Source organism: Gossypium raimondii, chromosome 2, assembly GCF_025698545.1.
Source record: "Gossypium raimondii isolate GPD5lz chromosome 2, ASM2569854v1, whole genome shotgun sequence".
NCBI lineage: Eukaryota > Viridiplantae > Streptophyta > Magnoliopsida > Malvales > Malvaceae > Gossypium > Gossypium raimondii.
Window position 1 is genome coordinate 1,488,884 of NC_068566.1, and position 22,574 is coordinate 1,511,457.

The 22,574-nt window shown below is 33.3% G+C and overlaps 4 protein-coding genes across 5 annotated transcripts; 3 read left to right on the forward strand and 1 right to left on the reverse strand.

Moving 5' to 3' along the window:
* The first annotated feature begins 6,183 nt into the window (after positions 1-6,183).
* Positions 6,184-8,354, forward strand: LOC105787583 (uncharacterized). Its single transcript, XM_012614046.2, has 5 exons — positions 6,184-6,363; positions 6,473-6,525; positions 7,408-7,584; positions 7,662-7,742; positions 7,851-8,354. Exons 1-5 carry the CDS (start codon positions 6,304-6,306, stop codon positions 8,035-8,037), a joined length of 558 nt encoding a protein of 185 aa, XP_012469500.1. The 5' UTR covers positions 6,184-6,303; the 3' UTR covers positions 8,038-8,354.
* A 1,744-nt stretch (positions 8,355-10,098) lies between these two features.
* Positions 10,099-11,888, forward strand: LOC105787587 (protein JINGUBANG). Its single transcript, XM_012614054.2, has one exon. It carries the CDS (start codon positions 10,142-10,144, stop codon positions 11,669-11,671), a length of 1,530 nt encoding a protein of 509 aa, XP_012469508.1. The 5' UTR covers positions 10,099-10,141; the 3' UTR covers positions 11,672-11,888.
* Positions 11,889-13,492: 1,604 nt separating this feature from the next.
* Positions 13,493-18,681, forward strand: LOC105787584 (extra-large guanine nucleotide-binding protein 1). 2 transcript variants are annotated; one of them, XM_012614047.2, is made up of 8 exons: positions 13,493-14,793; positions 14,891-15,028; positions 15,113-15,217; positions 15,327-15,512; positions 15,971-16,151; positions 16,523-16,767; positions 17,322-17,485; positions 17,846-18,681. In XM_012614047.2, exons 1-8 carry the CDS (start codon positions 13,624-13,626, stop codon positions 18,423-18,425), a joined length of 2,769 nt encoding a protein of 922 aa, XP_012469501.1. In that variant the 5' UTR covers positions 13,493-13,623; the 3' UTR covers positions 18,426-18,681. The 2 variants fall into 2 exon arrangements, with proteins under 2 accessions (XP_012469501.1, XP_012469502.1); XM_012614048.2 differs by having other exon boundaries at positions 13,495-14,793; positions 16,526-16,767.
* Positions 18,682-18,685: 4 nt separating this feature from the next.
* LOC105787586 (protein root UVB sensitive 4) lies at positions 18,686-22,292 on the reverse strand. Its single transcript, XM_012614052.2, has 10 exons — positions 21,677-22,292; positions 21,300-21,446; positions 21,033-21,179; positions 20,851-20,913; positions 20,693-20,769; positions 20,329-20,434; positions 19,654-19,756; positions 19,419-19,570; positions 19,242-19,307; positions 18,686-19,166 (listed from the first exon to the last, which is right to left on the reverse strand). The coding sequence occupies exons 1-10, from the start codon at positions 22,145-22,147 to the stop codon at positions 18,933-18,935; spliced, it is 1,566 nt and encodes a 521-aa protein (XP_012469506.1). The 5' UTR covers positions 22,148-22,292; the 3' UTR covers positions 18,686-18,932.
* Positions 22,293-22,574: the final 282 nt, after the last annotated feature.

Below are 22,574 nucleotides of genomic sequence, written 5' to 3' on the forward strand. Positions count from 1 at the left end.
AATATTTTTTATTCACAAATATCACAATTTAATTATGTAAAACATGGAATTGACATACCATCACATAATTGTTTTCTTTTTCTTTTTATTTAAATAAAGAATTACTAATGAATCCATGGCATATTAAGGTGGCTATGACAAGAAAGCTAAATTGTCCCTTGGAATGTTAGTCCATAGTGGATAACCTAACACACTAACATGTTATATGTACATGGATTTTCTTTTTACCTAAACAATTAACTTTTTCTTTAAGGAAAAAAAAAGCTAGTGATGAAGAAGAGTTGCTTGATGAAGATGAATTGCTGAGAAAATAAAAATAAACATTTTCATGGTTTGAAATCCAATTCCCAAAGGGTTTATATACTTAATTTTATGTTTGGATTAAAAGAGGAAAGAAAATAAATAAAGAGTAACTAATTGAATCTTTGTAATTTGACATAATTTGTTCATCTTATATTAGAAGGTTCAAATCGATAACATTTAGTTTATATGTAAATTTAATATTAGTTGAATTTTCATGTAGGGGCATAGTTAGAGGAGTTGGTAAGGGTTTCAGCCCCCTCTAAAATGGAAAAAAATTATATTTAGGCCTTTTAATTTTTTTAAAAATTTAAAGGTAAAATTATATTTTTACCCCCTAAAAATAATAAAAATTTGTTTTAGTTCTTTAAAAATTATAAAGATATAAGCTATTAAAATGGTGAAATTGTATTTTTACTATCGCAAAAGTTACAATTTAATTTCGACTCCCCTAAAAAAATTCCTGACTTCGCCCTTGTTTCCATGTACCATTGCCAGTGTAATCGAGTAACAATTAAAAAATTCACATCATCAATTTGATGAAAGCAATTAACAATGTTGTTAATTTGGACTTACCATAATATTATAAAAACATGGCCAAATCATACCAAAATAAAGTGAAACATAAAATCCCAAATATCAATATAATTAAAGGACTAAACCATAATTAGACCAAGTTATTAAGAACAAGTTAATTTAGTTTGTTCTATATAGTAAAACTTCAGTCTAATCATGTCTACTTTATGAAAACTACAAAATTAATCCTCTACTTTAATGACATGAATCCAATTATCGATACACATGAACTACGTGTCACTTTATTATTCTTAGATTAATTTCTTGATTTTCGTAAATAAAACTCAAAATTCAACTTAAAAATTTCAAATCGTATTGAAATTTTCCATCTTGGGTTCGTAAAACAGTAGGCAATGTAAGTGAATTTTCCACATTAATTTTGAACGAAGGAAGAGTAAAAAGAGCAGCAAATATTGACCAGTGAAGTACACCATGGTGCCTAACTCATTGAAAATGACTTTCTAGACGCAACTAAAAACCCTTTGGAAATTTGCATGCATGACGAGTGCCCATGCATGGCCAAAAATATTTCAACAAATATATTTATTTTTTATTTCGTATTTTTTGTGTGCATGTAGCTTGGGACAAGTGTGGAAAATTGACCTAGCAACATTACAAATAACAAGTAGATATTGTATTTAAAATATGTTAATAAATCATTAATTTTAAAATATTCTATGATAATATTAATATTGTCTTATCATATTATATGATAATATTATCATAAGGGACCTTTGAGCAATTAAGGTTACAGGGTCAACCAATTGATCACCAAGTAGATTAAGTTAAAAATTGTGTTTTAACCCTTTTAGAATTTAAAAATTAAAATTAATACATGATAAAATTACATTTTAACTTCTTAAAATGATAAAATTCGATTTAATCTTTTTAAAATTATAAAAAATTAAAGTTACTATAAAAAATTACATATTTAAGTCTCTAGAAAAGATTAATTTCAGCCTTCCAATTTTTTTCTAACTTCACTAATTGTTAAGTAGATAAAGTGTATTTGAGTAAATAGCACGACCTAACCATAGGATTTAATCATGGTCGCAACATGTGGTTGACTTCACTGTATAAAAAGAAAAGAAAAGATTATCACACAATAATTTCACATAACTAAATTTCATATTTATTCCATATATTTTATTTTTAGGAAATTAGTTGTTATATTTTTAGATTTTCAAAATTCAAACCTAATTGTTAATATTATTAAAAATAATTTATTAAAATCGTGTTTATTATAACGCCATTTTTAAATTACATTGCAACCAAGTGAGTTTATTATTATTATTTCAAAATATCACACCAACAAATTTAACAAAAAAAGTTAACAGTGTTAACAATGAGACCTGAATTTTGAAATTTGAAAAGTAGAAAAACTAAATTCTTGAAAATAAAAAGTATAGGGACTAAATTTTAAATTTGCGAATAGTAAAAGCACCCGTGACATATTTTAACCTTAAAAAGCATTCACTTGGTAACAATAATGTAACTAAAAATGACATTGTAACGATCCTGCAATGGAGCTTAGATAGAGTTGGTAAGGTTGAGCTTTGAGACATTGATGTCTCCTATCCGAGTCTCACCATATATAATTTATGTACTTTTTTCTACAACTATTTTGGCTTGACTCGAGATATATTTTGATTATGAGTCTAATTATGCTTTGTAATACTTTATTCTAATTATACTTGATTCATATATGTGTTGTTTATAATTAGGGATGGCAACTTGGTTTGTGAATTTGAATATTTAATCATCTTATTCAAATAACAATGATGATTTGAATTTATATATCCGGATACATCTTATAATTTTGTTTACATATATAATGAATCTTGACATATTTTAATTCAGATTTTGCATATTTGGATATTCGAAAAGTTATTGGAAAATTTGAAATATATTTTTAGATTTCAGATATTCGATCGATAATAATATTAAATTTAAATTTAAATTTAGATTTAGATTTAAATATAGACAATAATATATGGATAATTTATAAATAATAAATAGATTTAAAATTTTAAACAAATTTATGAATTCAAATTTAGATAATCCTCTATTATTCCTATTTGTAATTATTGTTAGGGATAATATAATATTTGGTCCCTGAACTTGACAGTTAGGTTCACTTTAACACTTATATTTTTTTTCGTCCCTAAACTTGAAAATTATAAAAGTTGGATGACATTGCACTCTGAGATTGTGCCACATCATCACTTGAAAATTAAAAAATATATATATGTAATTTTAAGTGATGATGTGATACAACTTCAAAGTGTCACATTTAGTGTTTTAATAATCAAAGTAGTGATTGAACAAGTTAGGCCACTAGTTCTCTATTCAACTAATTCGATTGGTTCGACCACCAGACCAACAATAATTAAATAAATAATTAAAAACATAAAAATCTAAAAAAAACAATTTAAAAGAAAACTCAAATTTCAATTTTTACCAATTTCAAGCAATTTTCGAGTCAATCGATTCAACCCTTTATTTGGACTGTTATATTGATCAGTTCTTGATCCATCTGATTCGATAATATTTTAGTAACACTGGTCATATCATCAAATCTTGACAAAATCTAAATTCAAATACTAAAATAGATCTGATTATAAATTTAAATATTAAAATATAATAAAAAATATTAAATATTAAAATAAACCTAATTACCGAATTCAGAGAAAAAAAATTACCTTATCCCTTGTATTCATAACGTGCAAGTTAGGGTGTAGAAAGGATGTACAAATGGTTTGGGTTTTATTGACATAGTCAAAGCCAACGTCTAATTTGTGGAAAATAATGACACTCGGAAGGGTGTGGAAGAAACATAAAAAAAGGCCGGAAAAAGGCGTGGGGACTTGAAATTAACTTGGATTTAAGTAAGTCAAGGAATTGCACATGGCCAGTTGTAATTCTATGCCTTTTACAACATGATTTGTGCTAAACAAAACAAGATTGATTTTTCAAAACATGGTGCCATTAGAAAGTGATGTGTGAGATTGATTGTTCTCATTTTTCCATGTCCAAATAAAATTTGTAAAATGGACTTATGTTTTTATAATTCGAGACTATTTTTATTCGAGATAAAAGTAGTATGTTTTATTGCTGAAAAATAAAATAGAGTTTATCAAATTAACTATTAAGAAATACCGAATGCTTTGTCTTGCTGAAGAGTTATAAACACAATATCAGGAGACATTTCAAAGATCTGTATGTTTGCCTGTCAAGTAAGGTTAATTTTTGCTAGTTGATCTGCAATTAAATTGTAATCTCTATGTACGTATTTGACCTCCTATTATCTTTCAAAACGCATAAATTTTTGAATCCTTCTGAGCAAGGTAATACCTGAGTCTCCTCCTGAGCAAGACTTTTCATTGGCGATGATTTCAAATTTTAAGTGCTTGGAGGAAAAAAAGATTAAAATATGTCATAAGTCCTTATATTTTTTGTAAATTTAAAATTTAATTTTTCTATTTTTTAAATTTCAAAATTTAAATTCATTGAAATATCATTTTTTAAAATTAGAGTATTTTTGTTTACTTCAAAATATTATATCAATAAATTTAGTAAACTAAACCTAAATTCTAAAATCCGAAAAAAAAATTAAATTTCATGGCGTATTATTTTGCGAAAGAGAACAATAAACAGAAGAAAAAGTTGAAGACATATGTTTCAATCTCATTCATTAAGATGTCTTTTACTTGACACGTTATGGTTCACGTGGAATAATCAAACCTTTTTGAGCATACATTCATTACCTTATCATTCGAATGCACCTCCTCCAATCATTATCAAAATGTGATAAACTATAAACAAACCTTACCCTTACAATGCCATATTAATCTCTCGCTCTTTCAATTTCAATCAACGTTTCCAAAATTAGATTAGTGATTAAATCAGTTAAGTAATCGATTTATCTATTCAATTGGTTATTATAAAAAAAATTTGATTTAACAACTCAATTCAACTAATCCATATCAATTTATAGACTAAACATAATCGAGTTTATGGGCCAAAATTTGATTTATTTTGGTACTTGTATTTTTTTCCACTTTGATTTTAAAACGTGGTAATTAGTTTCGATTTGGCCCATGAACTCGGATTATGTCAATATTTGATGATGTGACCAGTATTATTGGAACAAGATTGGATCAGACGAATTGAGAACTAATTGATATAACGGTCTGAACAAATGGTTTGAATCGATTGACTCAAAATATGCTTAAAATTGGTAAAAATAAAAAATCATAACAAAAATAGACAGAGGAACATATTGTAATGGTTTATTTTTTATTTTGGGTTAATATATAGTTTGCCCCTGAACTTGTCCAAAAGTACTTAGTTGGTACCTAAACTTTTTTTGGTACTTGAACTTGTATTTTCACCTAGGTTGGTACCTTTGCACTAACACCATTAATTTGTGTTGATGTGGCATTGATGGCCAATACTACAGTGACACATGATGGACATTAATTAAAAAATTAAAAATCTTTTGAAAAATATAATTTAGTTTTAAAAAGTATAATTTTTTAGACAAGTTCAGGTACCAATTAGGTACTCCCGGACAAGTTCAAGTATCAAGTAGGTACTTCTGGACAAGTTCAGGGGACAAACTACATGTTAACCCTTAAAAAATTAACACAATTAATAAATTAGGGCAATGTGTATGATGGAATACAAGCTCATGTACCAACCAGGTGCTTTTGGACAAATTCAGGGGGTAAACTACAGATTAACCCTTTTATTTTTTTAACTTTTATGAATTTCAATTATTTGTTTAATTATCCCAATTGATTGAAACAATAATCGATGGTCTGACCTATTCAATCACCGATCTGATTATTAAAACATTGAATGTGGCACTATGAGATTGTGCCACATCATTACTTGAAAATTAAAAATTGTGGTACAATTTTTAAAGTGCCATATTATCAAATTTTTATATTTTTAAGTTCGAAGGTCAAAATAAACTTAGTTGTCAAGTTTAAGTGCCAAAATAGGCCAAAAAGATACAGGTATCAAAGTGGACCTAATTGTCAAGTTCAAAGTCGAATAATTATATTATCTTTTCTTTCAAACACTAAAAAATAGTAGTTATTGTTAGCTAAGAAAATTGTAAATTATATTTCAACCCTTGAAAAATTTTATAATTCAAATAATCATCCCCATTATAAAATTTCTGGGCTCAGCAGAAAATAAAAAACGAACAACATCGAAAGTAGCCCATTGCCTCACAATCCAATGATATAAAAATTTTGGGCCATTACATTTTTGGGTCACTTCTTGGTGAATTTATATTATATTTTCTCAAGTTCTGGTTTCAATGGCGTTAACTTAAAAATTTAAACCCTAGAGAAGCAGAGACAGTAGCAGTCTTAAAAACACTTGAACCGGAAACAGTCGACGACGCAGCTAAACATGTCGGAAAGAGAAGAAGATTACGATTCTGATGCACCTGAAGAATTTTCAAACCAGCAGGTATTTAAAAAAAATCATATATATACTTTTTGTAATCGAAAATTTACAGGGAAAAAAGAAGAAGAAAGTTTCAAAATTTCTCTTTTTTAAAAAATTGTTTGGATTGCAGGGAATAAAGCAAGATGAGAACATAAGAAAAATCCAGAAAGAAAACAGGGCCAGGTAGTTAATTTATTATTTACTATTCTTTTTAATATATATTGTTATTATTGGAGAAAATTGTTTAGGTAAATTTTTTTTGTTTATTTTGTTTAAAATCAATTTGCTTATTTGATTGGCTTAAATCAAATTGGAGAAGAATTTGTAGCTTTGGGTATATTTTAGCTGCTCAAGACATTGATATGTTACTACCAGGTTTAAATGAATACTTGGTTAAATGTAAGAGTTTTATTGATTAAATTTTTATGGAACTTAACATCAGAGCAAGACAAGGTTGATTAATTGGCCGGTTTTGTGGTAATGCGGTGATGCTAAAGTTCATTCTTGACCGGAAACATGTATATATATATATTTGAAGTATGGGAATTTTGAGTTTAGAGATTAGATATGCCAGTCTATGTTTTTATTGAGCTCCCCATGGTTCATGGGGTTGTTTTGAAAGTGCAGCAGTTGTGCGCTTGCTGTGATTAGTGGTTGAGTATTAGTGTATTCGGGGGTTAGTATTGAGCTTCATTTAATGTTGTGATGCTAAAGCTCATTCTTTTAAATATGAAGTATGGGACTTAAGAGTTTAGATATGCCTCCATGCTGGTTTTGAGTTACCTGTGGTTTATGATTTTTATCTAGCTCCCCTCGGGTCATGGGATTGTCTCGAAAATGCAGTAGTTGTTTGCTTTGCTGCTATTTTTGAGAAAGACGGTGACTGGTATTTTCGAATACAGTGAGAAAGAATTGGTGGTTATTAACTTTACGGTTTCGAGAAGAAAATTTTGGATCATATTGAATGCTTATGCTGTTCTGCTCCGTAATTGTCTTGTTGACCTTTTGATTGCATCAAGTTTTACTTTTAATGGAGCTTAATCTGTTTTTTTTTTTTCTTTATAGGGTTCGTCGTGAGGGAAAAGAACGTCGAAGGCTTTGGGCTCAGAGGAAAACACCCCGTCAATCTACAAAGGTTGAAAAGGTCCAAGAAGATGTAGAAACCGAAACTGATGAGGAATCTCAGGCTAAGAAGGGGTTGCTTCCTACCAACATCGTTGAAATGCTTTCGTCTCGTGAAAAGTATGACGTATCTATCTAGCCATCTATACAATTTGCGTGTGTAGTTTAAAGTTAAGATGACATGTTCTTTTTTGCAGACAAGTTTTCTTATCCGACTCCGAGGATGAGAAGGCTGAGGTAAATCCAATTCCGAGAAAGAAAAAGAAGAAAAACTCAGGGTGAGAGGTTACTCTTCTCGTTATCATAAAAAAGCGATCTTTTTCTCTTTGAGATAACAAAAGAAGCATTTCGAATCGAAATTAAGCTTTTTCCTTTGTTATATGCAGGGTAGAACCCGTTATTTTGAATGACATACCACCTCCTCAATGCTTACAAAGCTCCTTGGAGTTCTTGAAGAAAAGGAATATGCAGGTTCCAAGATCATCTTTGGTTTTAAAGAACTCTAACCAAGTACTCCGCCTTAGTTGTGCCATATCAACTTCTGGGTTACGTGAAAGTTGTAAAAGACTGTAATGAAGTTTGCTAGTGTCCTTCTGAACCTGAGATTGTGCCAATATTTCTAAAAAAGGGTTCAATGCAGCCTATTCCTATTGCGGGTTCTGAACGAAATGAAGCTGAAAAATGAGCTGCCTCTTATTTGTAAGCCTCCTCTGGGTTGTTAATTTGCTCATAGGGGATTCCAACAATTTGTGCCCTTTGTGGTTTTGGTCATGTTTTATTATTTGAGCAAATTTAATATCGCACACTCAAGCTATTTAGATAGAAAAAATACTATTCTTTTTGGTATCATTTTATCCTTTAATGAGATGGAAATTACTTCATATACTAAATACTAACTTTTCTTAATGCAAAAGTTTTATCTTATGAATATATATACATGTATATGTTGATACAAAGATGAGGTGGCGGTGTCTTAAGACGGTTCACCCTGTTAAGCGGAGAGTTGTGGTTGGAGATGGGTAGTAGAAAGGTGTAGGAATAGTGGAGGCTCAGGGTGGATTTGGATGGACGGTTGGGTGCGGTGTGATGTGTTTAGTTTACTTTTTATCTCATGTTACATTATTGCTACAGTATAATCTCACGATCACCGTTATTTTTACACTAATCGTAAGTAAACATATCGTTTATCCAAATTCACCCTTAGGTGGGAAGATTAGGTAATTTGGTTACTCGCCCTTTTCATTAAGTTCTCGATTTATATATTTTGGGATCTTCTTTGATCTCATGGAATCACATGTTATGTGATTAGGGGCTCATTGGATTGGACAGGATGATCTATAAGTGGGGCTCGTTTGATGCGATGGTAATTGATGTGGCATATAGTAGGGATTTCTATGACAATAGCTCTTCTTTTAAATTATAATTAATATTATTATGATGATTATAAAATGAAACAATTAAAAATTACAAATTTAAAGGTTGTACGCGTATTTAATTGTATTAAAATACATGTTCATTATCATTCCAATTGTTAAAATATTGGAGAAATAATTTAAAAATTATTTATGTAATATATTTCAAATCATGTTTAACCATTTGTATAAGTTACTAAACCTAGATTTGGTCCTATTTGAATATGAAATTATCCAATAAAAAAACAGAACCAAATCTATGTTAGCTATGTTATCAACAACTAATTATGTATTAAAAAACAACTAATTAATCCATTGTCTAAATTATTATTATTATTATTATTATTATTATTATTATGAAAATAAACATCCACCTTAAATTTCGGGAGTTATTTTGACTTAAAAATATTTGATATAATCCTAACTTCACTACAACGACCTTAAAAAACTTGTTCCCTACAAACATTCTTAGCCACAATCTTAAACCTAAAAGAAACAAAAACTAAAGATTAAATTATGGTTTTGTCCCTTTACTTTACTCAAAATTTTGATTTGTCCATATAATTTAATTTGGTCACTTTATTCTTATAATACCATTAGCTGGTTGAAATAGTTAATATTGTTAAATATTTGAAGAGTTCAATTATTTTGAATTGAAGTACAAGGATTAAATCCTAAAATTTTAGCATAGTAAAATGTCATAATTTGGTTCGTCTACCATATTTGAATTTGTGAATTAGTTTAGGTACTTTAAAATTGACATAATTTAGTCTTTCTAATTTTATAATATCATTGGTTAGTCCAAATAATTAACAATAATACTACTGTTTATATCTTGATGTGAAATCCTCTAATAGAAACTCGATTTAACACAAGCATTTTAATTGTAATAGTTGGTGGCGATATCAGTTTAGGTTATTTAATGATATTATAAAAGTAGAAAGATGAAATTATGTTGAATTAAAATATAGAGGATAAATTTCAAATTTAAGCATAATAAAGGGACCAAAACCAAATATGATCATAAATAAAATTTCCTTTGTACAAGCCGTTGAATAAGATGACCAAAAATAGTTTTAAGAAAAAGACAAGTCTATCTTACGTGTCAAAACCCAATTGGATAAAGATAAAAACAATCCCAAAACAGCAACAATCAATCATCCAAGCTACCTTCTAAAGAACAAGAACAAAATGGCACAAAATTCTTTGTTGTTCGATCATTTTCTCTTCTGGGGAAAAAGAAAAGGGGGGGTAAGGCATTGCAAATGCTGCGTTTCCATTGCCTCCCCTCGTTTTTTATTCTCCTTCATTTAGGTGTAACTTTATTTTATGGTTTACCCTTTCGTTGGATCATCTACCTTGGTTTCGTTACCTCCTTGTTTTGCATGGAATCCATTAGGGTTAAAAAAAGGGGTGCTTTCAACGTTTTATTTGAAGAAACAGGCTCCGTCGTCAGCCGGAAACTGGCGAAAATAAAATGTTCCATCGCCGGCGAAGAGGAGGTTAAAGATTCAAAGGGTAGTTCACCAACGACGTCGTGTGATGATAATGGTGGTGGTTCGCGTTTAACGAATTGTAATGATTATTTTTCATTGGGGAGCTCTCCTTCGGGTGATTCAACGCCATCTTCGTACGTGAATTCGCCGTGGTCAACGACGGCTTTGGTGGTCTACGATTCGTCGATAGATGATGAATCGACCTGTTCTAAGGAGTTGATTGGGTCATTAGTACGTGAAGAAGGACATGTTTATTCATTGGCTGTTATAGGGGACTTGTTATATACAGGTTCTGATAGTAAAAACATACGTGTTTGGATGAAACAAAAGGAATTTTCATGGTTTAAATCACGTGGTGGATTGGTTAAAGCGATTGTCGTCGTCGGGAATAAGATATTTACGGGTCATCGAGACGGGAAAATTCGAGTCTGGAAAGTTTCGACTAAGATGGATAATAATGGAGTACATAAACGAGTTGGGTCGTTACCGACGATTAGAGATTATATAAAAGCCGCGATTCAACCAAGACGGTACTTCGAAACGGAGCCTTGTCGTCGTGATGTTTGGTTAAGACATACGGATGCAGTGTCGTGTTTGAGTTTTAACGAAGATAAAACATTGTTGTACTCTGCTTCTTGGGATAAAACGTTTAAAGTGTGGCGTGTTTCGGATTGGAAATGTTTGGAATCGGTTCAAGCACATGACGATGCGGTGAACTCGATCGTTGTCGGGTGTGATGGTTTGGTGTTTACCGGTTCGGCGGATGGGACGGTGAAGGTATGGCGACGAGAATTGGAAGGGAAAGGGACAATGCATTTATTGTCTCAAACATTGTTGAAACAGGATTGTGCTATTACAGCATTGGCTGTAAGCCCTGCTTCTAAGTTTGTTTATTGTGGTTCTTCCGATGGGTTGGTTAATTACTGGGAATGTGAGAATCATTTTTCTCATGGTGGTGCTTTTAGAGGACATAAATTGGCTGTTCTTTGTTTGGTAACGGCGGGGAATCTCGTGATTAGCGGATCGGCAGATAAATCGATATCGATATGGAAAAGAACGGCAGGGAACGAGCATCGTTGGTTGTCGACGTTGAAAGGTCATAAGGGTCCAATTAAGTGTTTGGCGATCGAAAAGGATCAAGAATCGACTGAAAATGAGTGGATTCTTTACAGTGGTAGCCTAGATAAGTCGGTGAAGATTTGGCGGGTATCAGAGGAAGAACAGTCGATTCAAAGCTCGAATGAGATTGATTCATCGGACGACAAACGTACGCCGACCTCATCATCATCATCGACTTAACTTTGGGGAAACGATAATGAAACGTAATTTCGGGGCTCGACTCGATCTCCATGGCCTAATTGATGTTATGTCATGCCCAGATTCAAAGATAGAAGGAAATGTAACGAATTGCCGTTTTTTCATTTTTTTTCTCCTCCTACTAATTTTATTTCGATTCAATGTTAGGCCAATCTATGTGTAGTTCATGTTATTTTCTTTTGAATCTTCATATATTTCTTCAAAATTTTGAATTTTTTTATAATTATTAATTTATTTGTTGACGTGGTTGTTACTCTTTTTGAAAGGTTAATAACCTAATTTAACTCAAAAATAAAATAAAAACTAAATTGATAAAAAAAATATAAACGTTAGATATTCTGACTTTTGATGCATATTTCACCCATCTTCTCATCTCCTCCATTAACAACGCATCTTAATCGAGTCCCTGTACAATATTGGCATGTTGCATCATCAGTAACAACAACCCTTTTCTCTATTTAAAAACCTTGCATTTCCTAACATGTTCTTCGAGCAATAAGAATTGTGTAAGGATAAAGATTTGTTTTTGCAGTTTCGAATCCACCCTCAAATATTTGTAAATAAACAATCTTTCTCCATTTCATTGTCGTGCCACAAATGCTCTTTTATAAGAATTTTTATCAAAACTTTAGTAAGACGTTCAAACTTTCATTAACCACTTTCAGTGATAGTTAATTTTGTGTCAACTCAGAAATGATACCTTGCCCCTCTCGAAAATGATAAATTATTATTTTTGTCCTTGTAATTTAAAAATTTTCAAAGTAATTTTAAATTATTATTTTAGTCCAATGAAGCCACAGAAAAATCTATTTTTTTAAAAATTGCAATTAAACTGGGGCCTAATTGCCCTAATCTTTAGCATAAACTACAATTGTGCTTGCTTGATATCAAAGCATGAAAGTTTGATAAAAGCAACTTTAATCAAATTTGATATGCCAACAAACAATTTTGTGGGTGTTTTAAATTTTAATCCCTTTGTATTATTTGTATTTTAGAACAATTTTATTATAATTTTTGATTATATTTTTTTTAACATAATGCTTAATCTCTCCTCAATTCATAAATAAAAGAATAATACGTTTTAGCGTACTCGAACCACGTTCTCTTATATTGACAACAATATCCATATTAATCAATTAAAAGTTAAATCACAAATAAATTTTTATTGAAAAGATGTTTTATAGGAAAGTTTAGTTTGGATGATGATATGTTTATCTACTATTAATATAAAAACAAAGATGACGATGAGATTAAATATTACAACGATACTTAACATGAGACAAAAAAATAAACTAAACACATAACATCGTACTCAATCACTTATCTAAAACCCACCCTTATTTTTCTTTATCTAACATCTTCAATATTGATGTTTTTATCATATGATTTCAACTCAAAATTTTGTAATTATTATTTCAGTTCAAAATTCAAAAAAGAGATTCATCAATTCAATCATTTAAAACCAAAATAAATCAAGAGAAAAGTTACCATCAAAAAACGAAAAGAAAAATCCACAGCCAAATCCAAAATTCCGCCATGGCTGCTTTCTCCAATACTTTAATTTTTTTTTTTGGCCTTTGATAGCTCCAATTCCAATACACCACCACTCAAATTTTTTCACATAAGCTGAACAAGTTGGTCCCTCCTCTTACCTAAAAAGACAAAAGTTCTTCCACAGCTCATACCCCACATGCTCTCTCTTTTTACAAATCTTGAAAAACAATTTATTAAATTATTCAATTAGATTCCAATTCTAAGCCAATCCCAGTAAATTACCTAATTTTTTGTTTTTCCCTTTTTTTTTTTTTGCTGTCATTTTCCCTCACCCTCCCTCCCTTACGCTTTACCCTTTACCTTCATTTTGCTTCTTTTTTCCCCAAATTTGAACAACTCTTCTACTCCCTTTTGTTTAATCAGTGAAAACCCAGAAAAAAATGCCACCACCCAAGGAGGTTGCTGGTTTTCCAAGCAAAGAAAATGATGAAGACCAACAGTATTCTTTTGCGGTGGAGTATACCGGTCCTCCGGTGACGTACGATATTCCACGGGCTGTTCCGATCAACGTCGAGAAAATCCCAGTTGCGGCTGTTGTTTCTAAGGTACCCCTTTCGAATACTGAACTACATATACCGGTTGTGCCTCCAATTTTAGCACCGGATCGTAACAAGTTTTCTAAAGAATTGCTTCTTCAACCTACTGTTTCACCAACTTCGGTTATTGCTTTTGAAGAAAGGGTTTCTGAGGATACGAATAATTGTTTGTTATCTGGGGAGTTGAGTAGCTATGAGTCTGGGGAGTTAGCTGAATTGATTATTAATAATGATAGTTCTTCGAGGGGATTAGCAGCGGTTTGTTCTGTTAGTAATGAACATTCGAGTAAGATTGATTCTTGTGATAGCTTTGATAAATCAAGGGGAAGTTCGTCACGAGCTAGGATATCAAATGATGATGATTTGAATCAAGCTGATTGGGGTTCTAACGAGTCTGTTTTGAGTTTGGATTACCCGTCTTCGCGTGTTTCATCGCTTAAGACAGGGGATTGTAATAATGAGTCAAATGGTGATGTTAGGAGGCCTCAGGTTGTTACTTTTCGAGATATTGAATCGGAAGATGGACTCGATGAGGACTTTAGTCAAGATGAGGTGCAAGCTCAGGTTGTTAGAGTTAAAAGAGAGCCGCAAACAAAAGGGAAGAAAGGGTCGTGTTATCGATGTTTTAAAGGGAATAGGTTTACCGAGAAGGAGGTTTGTATTGTTTGTGATGCCAAGTATTGTAGTAATTGTGTGCTTAGAGCTATGGGGTCTATGCCTGAAGGAAGGAAATGTGTTACTTGTATTGGATTTCCAATTGATGAGTTGAAACGTGGAGGCTTGGGAAAGTGTTCTCGAATGCTTAAACGTTTGCTTAATGATTTGGAGGTAAGACAGATAATGAAGGCTGAAAAGTTTTGTGAAGCAAATCAGCTGCCCCCTGAGTATATTTTTGTGAATGGTCAAGCTCTTTCGTATGAGGAGCTAGCTATATTGCAGAGTTGCCCTAACCCACCCAAGAAGCTAAAGCCCGGAAACTATTGGTATGATAAAGTATCTGGTCTTTGGGGAAAGGTGAATATGGGATCTTTCTAATGACTTTGTTCATTGGTTTCTTTGCTAGAATTCATTTTTATTATTAGGAAACTGATGATTCTTCTGCAATTCACAGGAGGGACAGAAACCTTCGAAGATAATTAGTCCCCATCTAAATGTTGGTGGTTCTCTCAGGCCAGATGCTAGCAATGGAAACACACAAGTTTTCATAAATGGACGAGAAATCACAAAAGTTGAACTTCGGATGTTGCAGGTTTAAATTTCTAAACACCTAATGTTGTTTAGATGGTCACTATTGTGCTAGATTATCAATGACAATTTTGGTGAAACATTGCAGTTGGCAGGGGTTCAAGTTGCAGGCAACCCACATTTTTGGGTGAATGAGGACGGGTCATACCAAGAAGAGGGACAAAGAAATACGAAAGGATATATATGGGGAAAGGTATATAATATATGCATATTTCAATATGCACTTTGCATTTTTATGTTTTCCTTTTTTTGGATGAAGATAGTTCTATTAAGCATTCGTTTATCATTCAAATTTAATGTAGGCTGGAACAAAGCTTGTCTGTGCTGTATTGTCACTGCCTGTTCCTTCTAAATCTTCTAATTCTTGTGAGGAGCAACTGAAAAGCATGACCAGCAGATCTGTTCCTGACTATCTTGAGCAGCGCACATTACAGAAAATTCTGTTGGTTGGATCTACTGGATCTGGGTCAAGTACCATATTTAAGCAGGTAAATAAATTATTGGGAATCACATCTTAACTTTCATTGATTTGTAGTTGTACTCGTGCAGAGAGCTTTTCTTCGCTAAAAACCGCTTGTATAAGAACCTCGCATTCTTTATGTGCACACAAAAAAATATTTAAGTGCATCAATCAAATTATTTAACCAGCGTATGGGTCTCTTTATGTTTGGGTATAATCCTCTAATGGTTCTATAGAATTTATATATTTCTGTAGTTGATACACCATAGTTTTACAGAGATAATAGTGCGAATAGACTCTCAGGGATAATCTGTTAGAACATTTATGATTCTCAAGTTCATGATGTAGGGAAATTTTATATTCTTAATTCTGAGCATAGGAAATTGTCCCTGAATTTTTATGCATCTTTGATTTCAGTGCTTTTGTTTACCATTTTGCCTGCATCCAACTCATTATTGATCTTTTAAATGAAATGGATTGTTTCAGGCAAAGATTCTTTATAAAGATGTACCATTCTCAGAGGATGAGCGAGAAAATATTAAGTTGACTATCCAAACCAATGTGTATGGTTATCTTGGCATCCTTCTTGAGGGCCGTGAACGTTTTGAGGAAGAGAGTTTGGCTGAAATGAGGAAAAGGATAAGTTCCAAGGAAACTGAACCTGAAGGTGAGGCTGTGTGTTGATTTTATTCTCGAAATCATCCTTCTTACCTACATATGCATCGATTTGTGAATGTATATGCATGTTTCTGCCGTCAGTAAAGAACGATTACTTTGGAAGGAACAAGCTTATTACACCTAGAAATTAGTTCATACCCATCTCTTGTTGGATGTTCAAATGTGACAATGTTTATGTTTTTGATAGACAGCTGCTTTATGAGTAACTTCTCTATATATGGATATTTATGGATTTAAGTCTAGATTTTCTTGAAATTTTGCAGGGCATGTTAGCATTTCATACCCAGCATGAGCATAATGAATTGATTAATAGCATTTCTATTTGAACCATCTAATTATTTCTTTTTTCGTGTTTATTAGCAGGTAGTAGTGATGGTTCTGACAGCAAAACTATCTATTCCATTGGCCCGAGGCTCAAATCATTCTCTGACTGGCTTCTGAAGACTATGGTGTCGGGCAATTTAGAAGCCATTTTTCCAGCTGCTACTCGTGAATATGCTCCATTAGTTGAGGAGCTGTGGAAGCATGCAGCCATTCAGGAAACCTACAACAGGAGAAATGAATTGGAAATGTTACCCAGTGTTGCTAGTTATTACCTCGAGCGGGTAAGATTATGGTTGATGCAGAAGTTATTGTTTAAATTTGTTGTAACTTCTCAGAGAGCATTGATTTATATATATAGCTAGGTTTATGTATCAGAGTTATGAAGGTTTCTTGAACATATTACTAGTTTCAAGAATAATACTCCTTTTATCTTTCCAACTTGTTGCCTATAACTAAATTAGTCCTTGATGTAAAATTGACGTTCCACTAGCTTCCATGACGAATTGTACCCTCAGAATGTGGTTAGAGACAAACATTTAATTGACACAAAAGGAGAAGTTTCTGACTTCTTTGTGTTTTGTAGATTTGGTTTATTTAGCAATACACTTGCCTTCTATCTAGGCTAATCCCTAAAGTTATAGTGACCTCTTAAACTGGTCTATCATTCTTAACACAGATCTGTCAAGCAATCTCAATTGGCACTAATAGTTGCACAGTTGCACTTGTATGGCACGACATTTTGTATTGAGCTTTTATGCCAGATAGTCTCTATGTCTATGACCAGTGCTTGTCTTTTTTAATTATTTTCTAATACCTTTTTTTTGCTACTCTCCAGGTTGATGAGATATTGAAAACGGACTATGAACCTTCTGATTTAGATATCCTCTATGCTGAAGGTGTTACTTCTTCCAATGGTCTTGCCTGTGTCGACTTTTCTTTTCCCCAATCTTCACCCGATGAAAATATCGACACTGCCGAACAGCATGATTCATTGCTCAGGTTGGTGCCAATGTTGAGTGCACATTTACGCTTTGCTTGGTAGGAATGATGGAATGCGTGTTAATCTAATGGTTAACATTAATGATCACTTTTCTAATTTGTAAGTTAACCATTAGATTAACAAGTTCTCCCTTTCTTACCAAGCAAAGTCTAAATCACGTGCTTTTTCCAATGAAGTTTTCTGCATGTGATGAGGCTGTAGTTCTTGTTGATTGCTATCAACCAATTGGTACTTAAAAATCATTGTTATTTTGTTAAACCAGTGTACTCTGTGCTGATCTACAGTGCCTATTGAATTTTGAAAACTCATTAGGCTATTGTGGAGTGTCTTTTATCCTTAAAAGTCTGTTTGGATCTCAGGTACCAATTAATTAGAGTGCAAGCAAGAGGCTTTGGAGAAAATTGCAAGTGGCTAGAGATGTTTGAAGATGTTGGGATGGTCATCTTCTGTGTTTCATTGAGTGACTATGACCAGTACTCTGCTGATGGGACTAATAAGATGCTACTGAGCAAGAAATTCTTTGAAACCATTGTTACTCATCCAACATTTGAGCAGATGGACTTCCTTTTAATACTAAACAAGTTTGATATATTCGAGGAAAAGGTAGAACGGGTACCATTGACTCGATGCGAGTGGTTTGATGATTTTCATCCCCTGATCAGTCGTCATCGTACAAATACAAATAGCAACAGCATTAATAATAACCCTACCCTGGGACAATTAGGTTTCCATTATGTTGCTGTCAAGTTCAAGAGACTTTATTCTTCACTCACCGGCCGGAAGTTGTATGTTTCACACGTGAAGGGACTGGAACCCAACAGTGTTGATGCCGCACTTAAATTTGCAAGGGAGATTCTAAAATGGGATGAAGAGAGAATCAACTTCAGCTTAAGTGAACACTCATTTTATAGCACCGAAGCAAGTTCCTTCTCTCATTGATGTCTAATTTCCGGGTCAGAAAAGGTCTCTATTTTGGTCATCAATGCCAGTGTACAGTGTCATGACTCATGCTATGGTGCTTTATTAGGGTACTAGAATACAAATTATAATGGAATATATAGTGAATCTCCATTTCTTATACAGTGAGACCAGATGTATTTTTGTAAAATGCTTTGTCTAGCTTCTTCCTCTGTACACAATTCATTACATTCATTTGTAATATATGATGGAAATGCATGGTTCAGTGATTTGCTAATGGCTCTTCAAGTATGTTAAAGATGTGCTAATTGCAGCAATCACTTAAGAGTACCTTATTATGACTGCTAAGGGTCATCTTTTCTATTTACAATTAAATGAGAGCAAATGTCCAATATTACAACAAAGCATTTTGTGTAAAATGGTTGTATTGTTGGCTTTTCTTGAATGAAAAAGAATTGAACCAATGCGAACCCAAATACTCTTCGATGATTTGTGAAGAGCAACTTGATTCAAGGGAATGTTTATGTTTCAGTCATCCATGTAACTGTACCGTGTCTGCTCTTCTGTGTTCAATAAAATGTTTTTAAGTGCCCAACCTCGTACCATCATTTGTTCATTCAACGGCCCGAACTGTTGCTGTACGTACCGCTTGCTATCATCGATCAGTTTAAACCATTCTTTGAGAATTAAGTCCGACGAATCACTAGCCTTTGTTGTGCTTTCCCACATGCTTGAACGGAGTGCCTTGCAAACATAGCAAGCCTGCAACAACACAACATTTAGCCACCAGCAATAAACATAAGCTTGTGAGTACATGTGAAACTTAATTCCTTTCACCTGCAATAATCCCATTATAACATCAGCCGTGCGAGCTCCTTCCCGTATGCAAAGAAGGATGCCTTGCTAGAGTTTCGTACGAGAACAAAATGAAAAGGAACAAAAGGCAAATATGAGATCTTTTCATGTAAGCACCATAGTGAAACACAGCTAGTAAAGATTGCATTGCATATGCACCTCTCTAGTTTTTGCTAATCCTTGGTAGAAGATTTCCGTGCATATAAAATAATGATCCTCGTTACTTACAGACTGCATTGTCATCACCGATAACTTGGATAATTGGGCCTTGGGATTCAAGCACCCTATTCTGATGCGCAATGGCTCTTTGCCTAATCCAAATGTTTCATCCATGGTTACCAGCTCAGGTAAATGGTGAATAAAAGGTAAACTATAACCATGAAAAAACCTTTACCTTTGCTCCACATAAAATTGATTTCTTCATCTTTACTCACTTCTTCAGGTGAAGGTACATATCCGGATGAAATCCATGAACCGATTATAATTTCTAATCTATCCTGAATGTTGGTAAAGAAAAAGAGAGAACCGATTAAGAAACCCAGAGAAGACAGGAAAACAGAAACTCTCTTTTCAACTGTCCGCATGCTCTAAGGAATGAACATCGAATAAGGTGTCTTGTGACATAAGGGTCATAGTCTCGAGACAAGAACCCCATTGTCTGAAAACAACGCAGTTCAAATTAACATATCGAGACATGGCTTCACTGTCTCGAGACACAACCCTCCATCTTGATAGATTGAGTTTGGATTTGTATCTTGACTCTGTGTTTTGACCTCGTGAGACCCTGGGTCACTTTACGTGGGCCCATTTGACCTTATATACGTGCATAATGTATAACTTATGGATTATGCCATGCTCGTCCATTTAACTCAAGGAAAAAGAATGATAATAGTCTGAGTTGCTCTGGCAACAGAATGTGACATCCTACATTTGGATCCCCCATCGGGGTCAGGTGTGAGGTGCCACATTTTAATGGTATCAAAGCAAAGACATGTGGATTCTTTTATTTCTTCAGAGTAACAACTTAAATATGAGAAAGCTGAAAATGTACTCAAAATAAACATTCTACCTTAGTTAAGGTCTGCAGATGGACGTGCTTCAGACCTTGATATATTCCAAACAGGTCAATTGCTGAGAAAATAGGGTATAGAATGAAAGGTAGTCCAGTTTGCAGCCTAGCGTAAGGGGGACAATCAAGAAAACCGGAATTAGTTTCCAAATAGAATGAGTTGAAAGATCAAGCATAATTATGCACTAGTAGGAACCAATTCATATAATATAAGGCTTTAGACAAGCATGAGCCTAATCAATGGTACTGAATTGCCGTTACAAAATGAGCATGTCCAAAATAGCAAACAGTGAAACTGGTATAAACCATTCATTGTTTCTTGAGCAACATCATTGAAACAGTAGAGAGATTAAAGAGTATAAACCTTTGATTGTTCTTGAGCAACATATTCAAGACAGCAGCAAGCATGAGTCCAAGGTTATCGAAACATACTGATTGAATCTGAAAACAATTCCGAAGATCAGAGCATTTTCCACACAAAAAGTATCAACCATGCAATGAATTTGAAGGATGAACTGTAACCTGTGACTTTGCAGAAACTTCAGCAAGGTTATCAGCTATTGCAAAGCTTCGATGAATGGGAGGCTGCTCATTCATGGTGGAAAGCATTAAAACACAGAACCATATAACGTGTAAAAAAAATCCCAAGACTGAGATGATGAAAGTTAAAAGATGCTACACTTGAATGAAAACCGAATCCTTACGCTGGTTGCCATATAGCATGCCAAACTCATTTGTTTTGCAACGTTGGCCAATGACGCGAGAAGCAAGAAGTGGTGAGGAAATACCGGAGTGAGCAGTTCAACTCCAATGCTAAAAGTGAACAGCATCGAGGTTGTAAACCTAACTCTCTTCAAACGAGATAAGACAACAAATAGTAAGATAACTGGTAACTGCAAAACTGTGATTAAGAAGAATCATAATAACATGAGCACGAGCCAAAGAAGATGAAAAAGTAACACAAAACTTACCTTCAAATTGGTATCGAAAGCAGATGCCAAACTAGCCGTATAAATACACCTGCTTAATCGTCCAAGTCCATCCTTCAATACCCAGTTAAGTGCAGCAGCTGAAGTAAGTGAACGAGAATACCCGATTCCTATAGCCCGAAACATTGCCTGTTTTCACCACATTCTGTCAAAAATAAGTTAAATACAGTTTTGTGAAAATTACAATCAATGTCTAACAACGAGAAGATAGAAATGTATAATTTTTTTTCCCTTAAACTGTCAAAATCCAATGCATAATATAACCATACAGTATAAAATTAACATCAAAATTCCAAAAAATAGAAGAAAAATTCCACTTAAAATTTTGCATTAAAAAATAAAATAAATATTCCATTTACCTGAGTAGCAAGAACTTGAAGGGTAGAGCTAAAAACCCTGTGCAAAAACTTCCACTTCACATAGCCTATATAATTTTCACTGACTTGCTTAGGAATAAAAAAGTTCCTAATAGCCAAGCTTGAAGCTTCAACCACCTTATCCAAATCGAAACAAAACGGCACCCCAGAGCCTCCGCCGTCAACGCCGTCGCCATCAACACGAAGCAACCTAACACGACTCCCATCCCAAAAGTACCTCGAAACTTTTCCGTGCCTCTGTATCACTACCGGGAGCTTGACCGGGTTAGATGGCTGAAAGCCATCGTTGGCACCCCCTTCAAGCTCGAACGTGATTTGGGGTCTTAGCGAATTGGTCAAAGTTAGAGTTTTTGAGGACAATCTGAAGGTTTTGAACGCAGGGTTTTTTGTGGATTTCCATGGGAGTTGGAAATTATGAGAAGTTGAAGGTTTGTAATAAATAGTGGATTGCATGAGAAATCGGGGACAATGAAATTTAGGGCTTTCTAACGATTTTCCCACCAATTCTTAGTGTATTTTAAGGGGTGGGGATTGGCTGGGAATAGGGGAGGGTTTAGGGTTTAAGAAAGAAACAGAGTTGATACAGGATAAAGGTAGTTACTCTAAAAACCACATATATATTTTTGGACTAAAACGAAACGTTTCAATTCAAGGTGCTTCGGGAAAGAATTCAGCTCCTAATTTAGAAAGAATTAATCTTTTTATTAGTGTCATTTGACCAAGTTAAATTATTTCCTTGAATTTCAAATTTAATTTTTAAATTTTTTTCATATCTTTAAAAAATAAATTTTGCTAGTACATTTATATTAAAATTTCTTTAATGTAAACTCATAGTGTTTGTAAGTCATATTGCACTCCTCCTCCGGTTGGAAGCTTTAAA

Excerpts from the sequence above, each read along its gene's own strand:
- LOC105787583 (XM_012614046.2), top strand. The coding sequence starts at position 6,304 with ATGTCGGAAAGAGAAGAAGATTACGATTCTGATGCACCTGAAGAATTT. Across the intron at positions 6,364-6,472 it reads AAGAATTTTCAAACCAGCAG|GGAATAAAGCAAGATGAGAA; the intron begins GTATTTAAAAAA and ends TTTGGATTGCAG. Across the intron at positions 7,743-7,850 it reads AAAAAGAAGAAAAACTCAGG|GGTAGAACCCGTTATTTTGA; the intron begins GTGAGAGGTTAC and ends TGTTATATGCAG.
- LOC105787587 (XM_012614054.2), top strand. The coding sequence starts at position 10,142 with ATGCTGCGTTTCCATTGCCTCCCCTCGTTTTTTATTCTCCTTCATTTA.
- LOC105787584 (XM_012614047.2), top strand. The coding sequence starts at position 13,624 with ATGCCACCACCCAAGGAGGTTGCTGGTTTTCCAAGCAAAGAAAATGAT. Across the intron at positions 16,152-16,522 it reads CAAGGAAACTGAACCTGAAG|CAGGTAGTAGTGATGGTTCT; the intron begins GTGAGGCTGTGT and ends CGTGTTTATTAG. Across the intron at positions 16,768-17,321 it reads CTAGTTATTACCTCGAGCGG|GTTGATGAGATATTGAAAAC; the intron begins GTAAGATTATGG and ends GCTACTCTCCAG.
- LOC105787586 (XM_012614052.2), bottom strand. The coding sequence starts at position 22,147 with ATGCAATCCACTATTTATTACAAACCTTCAACTTCTCATAATTTCCAA. Across the intron at positions 21,180-21,299 it reads CTTTCGATACCAATTTGAAG|AGAGTTAGGTTTACAACCTC; the intron begins GTAAGTTTTGTG and ends TCTCGTTTGAAG. Across the intron at positions 20,914-21,032 it reads CATGCTATATGGCAACCAGC|CCTCCCATTCATCGAAGCTT; the intron begins GTAAGGATTCGG and ends ATGAATGAGCAG.